The 9,649-nt window shown below is 43.1% G+C and overlaps 2 protein-coding genes across 7 annotated transcripts in view; both read right to left on the bottom strand.

Moving 5' to 3' along the window:
• The window catches only part of macroh2a1 (macroH2A.1 histone), a 9,653-nt gene extending 4,162 nt beyond the window's left edge, over positions 1–5,491 (bottom strand). For 2 of the 6 annotated variants that reach the window (XM_087808298.1, XM_087808302.1), the window contains exons 1-5: positions 5,307–5,491; positions 3,032–3,211; positions 1,912–2,018; positions 1,668–1,859; positions 1,513–1,617 (exon numbers count right to left, since the gene is read on the bottom strand). In XM_087808298.1, the coding sequence (XP_087664424.1) occupies positions 1,513–1,617; positions 1,668–1,859; positions 1,912–2,018; positions 3,032–3,203 (576 nt within the window). In that variant the 5' untranslated portion in view covers positions 3,204–3,211; positions 5,307–5,491. Of the gene's footprint in view, positions 1–1,512; positions 1,618–1,667; positions 1,860–1,911; positions 2,019–3,031; positions 3,239–5,306 lie in introns of all 6 variants that reach the window. The other 4 variants (XM_087808301.1, XM_087808303.1, XM_087808299.1 and 1 more) reach the window with 3 other exon arrangements.
• A 1,648-nt stretch (positions 5,492–7,139) lies between these two features.
• Positions 7,140–8,756, bottom strand: LOC148065633 (uncharacterized). Its single transcript, XM_087808061.1, has 2 exons — positions 8,538–8,756; positions 7,140–8,477 (listed from the first exon to the last, which is right to left on the bottom strand). The coding sequence occupies exons 1-2, from the start codon at positions 8,754–8,756 to the stop codon at positions 7,278–7,280; spliced, it is 1,419 nt and encodes a 472-aa protein (XP_087664187.1). The 3' UTR covers positions 7,140–7,277.
• Positions 8,757–9,649: the final 893 nt, after the last annotated feature.

The following is a 9,649-nucleotide window of genomic DNA, read 5'->3' as shown; positions in this document are numbered from 1 at the left end:
TCATGTGATGTCATGTGTTGTCATGTGATGTCATGTGATGTCATGTGTTGTCATGTGATGTCATGTGTTGTCATGTGATGTCGTGTGATGTCGTGTGATGTCGTGTGATGTCGTGTGATGTCGTGTGATGTCGTGTGATGTCATGTGATGTCATGTGATGTCATGTGATGTCATGTGTTGTCATGTGATGTCATGTGTTGTCATGTGATGTCATGTGATGTCATGTGTTGTCATGTGATGTCATGTGATGTCATGTGATGTCGTGTGATGTCGTGTGATGTCGTGTGATGTCGTGTGATGTCGTGTGATGTCGTGTGATGTCGTGTGATGTCGTGTGATGTCGTGTGATGTCGTGTGTTGTCGTGTGATGTCATGTGATGTCATGTGATGTCATGTGATGTCATGTGATGTCATGTGTTGTCATGTGATGTCATGTGTTGTCATGTGTTGTCATGTGTTGTCATGTGATGTCATGTGATGTCATGTGATGTCATGTGATGTCATGTGATGTCATGTGATGTCATGTGATGTCATGTGTTGTCATGTGACGTCTTGTCATGTCATGTGTTGTCATGTGATGTCATGTGTTGTCATGTGATGTCATGTGTTGTCATGTGATGTCATGTGATGTCATGTGTTGTCATGTGATGTCATGTGATGTCATGTGATGTCATGTGATGTCATGTGTTGTCATGTGATGTCATGTGATGTCATGTGATGTCATGTGATGTCATGTGATGTCATGTGTTGTCATGTGATGTCATGTGTTGTCATGTGATGTCATGTGTTGTCATGTGATGTCATGTGATGTCATGTGATGTCATGTGATGTCATGTGATGTCATGTGTTGTCATGTGATGTCATGTGATGTCATGTGATGTCATGTGATGTCATGTGATGTCATGTGTTGTCATGTGATGTCATGTGATGTCATGTGATGTCATGTGATGTCATGTGATGTCATGTGATGTCATGTGATGTCATGTGATGTCATGTGATGTCATGTGTTGTCATGTGACGTCTTGTCATGTCATGTGTTGTCATGTGATGTCATGTGTTGTCATGTGTTGTCATGTGATGTCATGTGATGTCATGTGTTGTCATGTGATGTCATGTGATGTCATGTGATGTCATGTGATGTCATGTGATGTCATGTGATGTCATGTGTTGTCATGTGATGTCATGTGATGTCATGTGATGTCATGTGATGTCATGTGATGTCATGTGATGTCATGTGATGTCATGTGTTGTCATGTGACGTCTTGTCATGTCATGTGTTGTCATGTGATGTCATGTGTTGTCATGTGATGTCATGTGTTGTCATGTGATGTCATGTGATGTCATGTGTTGTCATGTGATGTCATGTGATGTCATGTGATGTCATGTGATGTCATGTGATGTCATGTGATGTCATGTGTTGTCATGTGATGTCATGTGATGTCATGTGATGTCATGTGATGTCATGTGATGTCATGTGATGTCATGTGATGTCAATCTCCTGAGAGCACAAACCTTCTGACCCAGGAAGAGGCTCTTGGTCGAGAGGACGGTGAAGCTGTCGGAGGTCGATCCGTCGGTGGTGCTGTCAGCCGACGCCGCCTTGCTGTCCGTCTGCTTCTGTTGACATGACGACCAGTGAGAGGTTCTGACTGATGTCAGCGACTCACCTTGACCTTCCTGCTCGCTCTCCTCCCGCCCGTCTTCTTCGCCGGAGCCTTCTTGACGGGCTTGGTCTTCTTCTCAGGGGCCGGCGACGGCGGCGTCTCCAGTTTGCCTCGTGCTCCTCGCTTCTTGGCCAGCAGCTCGGGGTGGATGTTGGGCAGCACGCCGCCCGCCGCGATGGTCACGCCCTTGAGCAGCTGCGGGTCAGACGTGTGAGAGGTCGCCGTGAGAGGGGGAGTGACCTCTGACCTGGTTCAGCTCCTCGTCGTTGGCGATGGCCAGCAGGATGTGGCGCGGCGTGACGCGACCCTTCTTGTTGTCGCGCGCCGCGTTTCCCGCCAACTCCAGGATCTCGGCTGCACATGAAGACACGGGTCATGTGATCGTCCGTGACGTCGTCATGACGACAGCAACTGATCGTCATGATGTCGTCATGACGACAGCAACTGATCGTCTGTGACGTCGTCATAACGACAGCAACTGATCGTCCGTGACGTCGTCATGACGACAGCAACTGATCGTCTGTGACGTCGTCATGACGACAGCAACTGATCGTCTGTGACGTCGTCATGACGACAGCAACTGATCGTCCGTGACGTCGTCATAACGACAGCAACTGATCGTCCGTGACGTCGTCATAACGACAGCAACTGATCGTCTGTGACGTCGTCATAACGACAGCAACTGATCGTCTGTGACGTCGTCATGACGACAGCAACTGATCGTCTGTGACGTCGTCATAACGACAGCAACTGATCGTCTGTGACGTCGTCATGACGACAGCAACTGATCGTCCGTGACGTCGTCATAACGACAGCAACTGATCGTCCGTGACGTCGTCATGACGACAGCAACTGATCGTCCGTGACGTCGTCATAACGACAGCAACTGATCGTCTGTGACGTCGTCATGACGACAGCAACCGATCGTCTGTGACGTCGTCATGACGACAGCAACCGATCGTCCGTGACGTCGTCATAACGACAGCAACTGATCGTCCGTGACGTCGTCATGACGACAGCAACTGATCGTCCGTGACGTCGTCATGACGACAGCAACTGATCGTCTGTGACGTCGTCATGACGACAGCAACTGATCGTCTGTGACGTCGTCATGACGACAGCAACTGATCGTCTGTGACGTCGTCATGACGACAGCAACTGATCGTCATGACGACACCTGAACTCAATGAAGTCGTCATGAGAGAAAACAGTTTTTTCTTCTAATGATTTAATGAATAAGTATTTTTAAAACGATAGTTTAACATAAAGGTTCTAATCATTAAAAAATACTTTTTCAATGTTTTAATTATCAAAGTGGCTGCACACGTGTGAAGACAACAGAGCCGTGACTCTGGATGAAGGCGCACCTGTCAGGTACTCCAGCACGGCGGCCAGGTACACGGGCGCCCCGACCCCCACGCGGTACTTGGGGAGACCCCTCTTGATGTAGCGCAGCATGCGACCCACGGGGAAGATGACGCCGGCCTTGGAGGACCTGGACGTCTTCGTCATCTTCTTCTTGCCTCCTCGACTGGACATGGTCTCAGCTGCACACAACACACCTGCTTCTGCTTCTGGACCACAAGACCACCTTCACGTCATCCACACCCTCGACACGTGGCGTCACTCAAACTCTGAGGATTGTGATTCTCCTTCTTTGATCAAATATTCTTTTTTGATTGTGAACGTCCGTCGACGCACAGATTCAGATTCATGTGTGTTGTGTTGTGTGTTCTCTGTTGTGTTCTGTGTTGTGTGTTGTGTTGTGTGTTCTCTGTTGTGTTCTGTGTTGTGTGTTGTGCTGTGTGTTGTGTGTTCTCTGTTGTTTTCTGTGTTGTGTTCTGTGTGTTGTGTGTTCTCTGTTGTGTTCTGTGTTCTCTGTTGTGTTGTGTGTTGTGTGTTCTCTGTTGTGTTCTGTGTTCTCTGTTGTGTTCTGTGTTCTCTGTTGTGATGTGTGTTGTGTGTTCTCTGTTGTTTTCTGTGTTGTGTTCTGTGTGTTGTGTTGTGTGTTCTCTGTTGTGTTCTGTGTTCTCTGTTGTGTTGTGTGTTGTGTGTTCTCTGTTGTTTTCTGTGTTGTGTTCTGTGTGTTGTGTTGTGTGTTCTCTGTTGTGTTGTGTGTTCTCTGTTGTGTTCTGTGTTGTGTGTTCTCTGTTGTTTACTGTGTTGTGTTCTGTGTGTTGTGTTGTGTGTTCTCTGTTGTGTTGTGTGTTCTCTGTTGTGTTGTGTTGTGTGTTCTCTGTTGTGTTCTGTGTTGTGTTCTCTGTTGTGTTGTGTTGTGTGTTGTGTTCTCTGTTGTGTTGTGTGTTGTGTGTATGTACACGTGTGTACTGTATGTACACGTGTGTACTGTATGTACACGTGTGTGTACTGTATGTACACGTGTGTGTACTGTATGTACACACGTGTGTACTGTATGTACACGTGTGTGTACTGTATGTACACGTGTGTGTACTGTATGTACACACGTGTGTACTGTATGTACACACGTGTGTACTGTATGTACACGTGTGTACTGTATGTACACGTGTGTGTACTGTATGTACACACGTGTGTACTGTATGTACACACGTGTGTACTGTATGTACACACGTGTGTACTGTATGTACACGTGTGTGTACTGTATGTACACACGTGTGTACTGTATGTACACACGTGTGTACTGTATGTACACACGTGTGTACTGTATGTACACACGTGTGTACTGTATGTACACGTGTGTACTGTATGTACACACGTGTGTACTGTATGTACACACGTGTGTACTGTATGTACACGTGTGTGTACTGTATGTACACACGTGTGTACTGTATGTACACACGTGTGTACTGTATGTACACACGTGTGTACTGTATGTACACACGTGTGTACTGTATGTACACGTGTGTACTGTATGTACACACGTGTACATACAGTACACACGTGTGTACATACAGTACACACGTGTGTACTGTATGTACACACGTGTGTACTGTATGTACACACGTGTGTACTGTATGTACACGTGTGTGTACTGTATGTACACACGTGTGTGTACTGTATGTACACGTGTGTGTACTGTATGTACACGTGTGTGTACTGTATGTACACACGTGTGTGTACTGTATGTACACGTGTGTGTACTGTATGTACACGTGTGTGTACTGTATGTACACACGTGTGTGTACTGTATGTACACGCTGCTGTCTAGCTGTTGTAAAAGTGTGTTTCCTCTCTGGGGATGAATAAAAAAAATTCTATTTCTACCTGGACAGGTGTGTCTCAATGAGATTTCACCTGAATAAAGGTTAATAGATAATAAATGAATAAAAACGTGTAAACACACGCGCACGCGCACACGCACACACACAGGAAACATGAGTGCTCGGAGGAGAAGCGCTTGAGGAGTCGTGACGTCAGTGTCAAAGGTCAGCGACCATCGCAAGGAAACCGCTGACATGTCACGTGTCAGGTTCACACCCACGAGCTCAGGTGAGTCAGAGCAGCAGGTGACTCTGACTCTGACTCACGACTCTCTGACTCCTTCATGACGGGCACGCGCGGCTCCTCCCGCCTCAGCTCGACCACCGACGCACACGCACGACACGCACGACACGCACGACACGCACCCCCCGCGGACGCGTCGGTCACGCGCCTGATACTCACAAACAAGCGTCAAACGTCAACAGCTTCCGGGAACAAGTCCGGACAGAATCTTCTCCCACAATCCTCCGCGAGAAGCAGCCGTCGACCTTTAACCCTTCACTGACATCCCCCGGACTGTGACTCACGGGTCCTCGGTTCATGTGAGTCACGAGTCCAACAGACGCGAGTGTGTGTAGAAATAGATGTACGTCCCCTTTAAGAAGATCCTGCTCGACGACACTGACGTCACCGCCACGTCACACGCGCGACAGCAACATCCCAGCGTTTTATTAGTTTTAAAGTATTTTTTTTTTTAATTCACCCTTTTCTTGAAGAAAAGAACAATATGACGCAATATTTAAATTCACTGTGAAATAAAATGTTTCTAAAATATAAAGTGAAGAAAATCGATTCAATCAAACAGTCAACAAAGAAATGACCTTTGACCTCCTTCACAAGATCTGAGGGTTCACGTCTGTTTCACCTGCTTTGAGCGTAAATGTGTTTTATCTTCTTCTGATGAGGTTTTAATGAAAGATCATTAAACACATCAGTCATGTTTGAACCTCGTGATGCTTTGAAGTATCTTGGTGTGTTTTTAGGAACAAATACTATGTTTTATCAAAGATAGAAGGAAAAATAAAACGATGGACAAGAATACAAAAATAAATGTCTTTTAGAGGAAAAACACTTGAACAACTTGTGGCGTCACTGCTGTGACTGTTATACCTACAGGGGGCGCTGGTCAGCTGCAGTACTTTACCTGTGCTGACGGGGGCGCTGGTCAGAACAGTATAACGTTTAGCTTAAGTTATTTAATTTAACTTATTATAAATATAAATAAACATAAATTAACATAAAAAATAAACATAAATAAATAAATAAAAATAAACATAAATAAATACAAATTAAATTAAAATATAACAAATATTGAATAATTGAAATGAAAATATTAATTTAAAAAATTGAATAATAAAAATAAAAATATAACAAATGTTGAATAATTGTAATTAAAAACATAAATAAAAACAAATAAACATAAATAAATATAAATAAACATAAATAAATATAAAAAACATAAATACATTTAAATAAAAATAAATAAATATGAATAAACATAAATAAACATAAATAAATATAAATAAACATAAATAAACATAAATTAATATAAATAAATATTAATAAACATAAATAAACATAAATAAATATAAATAAACATAAATAATTTTATTTTCAATTATTTATTCACAAGATGGAGCTGAACATGTATTTATGTATGTATTATACTTATACTACTACTACTAATAAACTAAATACTTAATAGAAAAAATATTGAATAATTGAAATGAAAATATAACAAATATTGAATAATTGAAATAAAAAATATAACAAATATTGAATAATCAAAATAAAAAATATAACAAATATTGAATAATTAAAATAAAACTATAACAAATATTGAATAATTAAAATAAAAATATAACAAGCATTAAATATTAAATACATTCAATCACACAATATTCTGATGACATTGATTTACTTCCTGTTTTTATTTGCCACTGATTTAACGAAACGAGTTCAACTTCCTGTCAAAGGTTTTCAAAATAACAACACGTAACAAAATAAAAGCCTTTAAAAAAAAAGAGTAGAAATGTCTGAACGATGAGAGACTTTTAGAAACGTTCTCGTGTCGAATCCATCATCACTGAAGCTGTGAAGCCATCAGAGAAGATTGAGAAGATGTTTCACCTGGTTTTCTTGAGAACATCCTTGAAAAAAGACATGATTGAGAAACAGAACCAGACTGAGGAGCAGAAAGAAGGAAAAAGAACAATATGTGACGTCAACTCATGGACTTCATCTCTACACAAAGACAACTGGAGTCTTTTACTGGAGGTCAAAGGTTACACTTTATTGACACTGAAGAGCAAACAAGAGTCACAATGATTACAAAGAAAGATTCATCCAAACACTCGTGGATCATGTTGACGCTCAGAGAGTCTCTGGCTGAACATCTGCTGGAGACACTTCCAACATCTGCACTTCCTCCACAGGTGCTGGGAGCTGCTCTCTGCTCCTCTGGACCACAACAACAACAACAACAACAACAACAAAAACAACAACAACAACAACAACACACATCATGAAGATCACGACACTGAGCATCACAGACCGCACCAGATGGTGATCAACCTCTGGCTCTCCGAACACTACAAGGGTCTTAGATGTGAACACACAATGTCTGTCTTTCCAAACCTCACACCAGAACTCTCCTCTGTGTTCCAGAGAGATGTTCGTGATCACCAGGCTCGTGTCGGAGAGAAAGATTCTGTCTTCTTGTTCTTCATATGATACTTGTGATGTTCTTCCTTCAGTTCTGTTTGTCTTCATGAACCAGTAGATGTCCTCAGTCTGTTTCCAGTCACATCGTAGAGTCACGTTCTCTCCTCCAGTGAAGAACACCTCAGCAGGCGGGTCAGACTCAGGACACACAGTCAGGTAGTATTGATCATCCTGACCACTGCGATCACAGGTGTATAAACCTGTGTGGTTCAAGGTCAGTGATGGAAACATCAGAGTGTAGTTGTTAATATCTTCATATGTTATCTCTGATCTAATCTTCCACACATGTGGTTTGTTTCCAGTGACGTCAGAGCAGTTGAGCTCCAGACTCTCTCCCACTGACCTGAGAATGTGATTAACTTGTACTTCAACATGAAACCGTTCCAGTCCTTCACAGCTCTGATGGTTCTTCTGCAGACAGAAATAACTGATCCAACCAGAAATTGTACCAAACGTTACCAGAAAAGTTTTGTTCTTCTCTTGCTGTAGTTTGTTCATTGAAGATGTTTCATCATCTTGCCGTAGTTCGATCATTGAAGATGTTTCATCATCAAATAAAGCTAATTCAGTATTTCTTGTTCTTTGGTCATAATGATTTACAGCCAACTGGACCCTCTGGTTTGGTCCCACACCCCCACAGTTCAGCTCCAGTGTCTGTCCAAGATAAGGTCTCAAGACCTGACGTCTCATCTTTCGTGCGTCACAAACCAGGAGAGTGAAGTTCTTCTCGTGCGTCACGTGGTTCTGGGTCCAGCACAGTTCTTGGTACTGACCCGAGTCTGAGACCTTCAGAGGGTTTATTCTATAAGAAGCTTCTCTCTGCAGACTGGAGTCCTCACTCATGGTGACCTGGAGAACGTTCAACACATCAGTTCAGACACGATCGAAGTCACACTCACTTGTACTCACATGATGTGAAGAGTTCCACAGAAGTTCCTTCTCCTCACCGATCCATCTGGAGATCAAACAGACGCCATCAGCTGGTTTGTTCAGGAAGAAGCGATGATCGTCTCCTTCTCTCTTGAGGATCTCAGCGAGGATGTTGTTGGAGAAGAAGGTCAGCAGCAGCAGCATCAGTGCAGCCATGTCTGCGTCTGTGAGCGAGAGTCGCCTCTGCAGCGACTTCATGATGTCAATCTCTTCACCATCAGCAGCTTCTCGCCTACGATTGGTGGAACCAGACGATAACAGGATGTTCTACGTCTACTTCCTGTTTCATCAGATGTGAAGCAACAACGTGTGTGAACTCACATGATCGACACTATTTTAATGCAATAAAAACATTATTATTCATTCAAGTCACTTTTTCACTTTCATCAGTTCATTTTCTCAAAACCTGTCACTTTTAAAAACATTAACATCACATTAACATACTTTAAAGTCATAAAACAGCATAAAAGTCATGTTTTTTAACTTCTTTTCAAAAGTCGTCTCCGAAACAAACCAAAGTGAATCAAGACGAGGGAGAGCAAAAGGTCAAAGGTCAAGTTGACAAAAGTTGTTCAACACTGACCTCTGCCCACCCTGATGACATCTTGATCGCTGCCTCCTGAACCCTTGCTAACCTGTTCTTCACCTGTTCACCTGTTTACCTGTTCACCTGTTCACCTGTTCTTCACCTGTTTACCTGTTTACCTGTTCACCTGTTCACCTGTTCTTCACCTGTTTACCTGTTTACCTGTTCACCTGTTCACCTGTTCACCTGTTCACCTGTTCTTCACCTGTTCACCTGTTTACCTGTTCACCTGTTCACCTGTTCACCTGTTCTTCACCTGTTTACCTGTTTACCTGTTCACCTGTTCACCTGTTCTTCACCTGTTTACCTGTTCACCTGTTCACCTGTTCACCTGTTCTTCACCTGTTCACCTGTTCTTCACCTGTTCACCTGTTCACCTGTTCACCTGTTCTTCACCTGTTCACCTGTTCACCTGTTCACCTGTTCTTCACCTGTTCACCTGTTCTTCACCTGTTTACCTGTTCACCTGTTCACCTGTTCTTCACCTGTTTACCTGTTCACCTGT

The sequence above is a fragment of the Callionymus lyra genome, chromosome 14 (genome assembly GCF_982586985.1).
Source record: "Callionymus lyra chromosome 14, fCalLyr1.hap1.1, whole genome shotgun sequence".
In the NCBI taxonomy this organism is placed as follows: Eukaryota; Metazoa; Chordata; class Actinopteri; order Syngnathiformes; family Callionymidae; genus Callionymus; species Callionymus lyra.
This window is presented reverse-complemented; position numbering and strand designations above follow the sequence as displayed.

Excerpts from the sequence above, each read along its gene's own strand:
- LOC148065633 (XM_087808061.1), bottom strand. The coding sequence starts at position 8,756 with ATGAAGTCGCTGCAGAGGCGACTCTCGCTCACAGACGCAGACATGGCT. Across the intron at positions 8,478-8,537 it reads TGTGGAACTCTTCACATCAT|GTCACCATGAGTGAGGACTC; the intron begins GTGAGTACAAGT and ends AACGTTCTCCAG.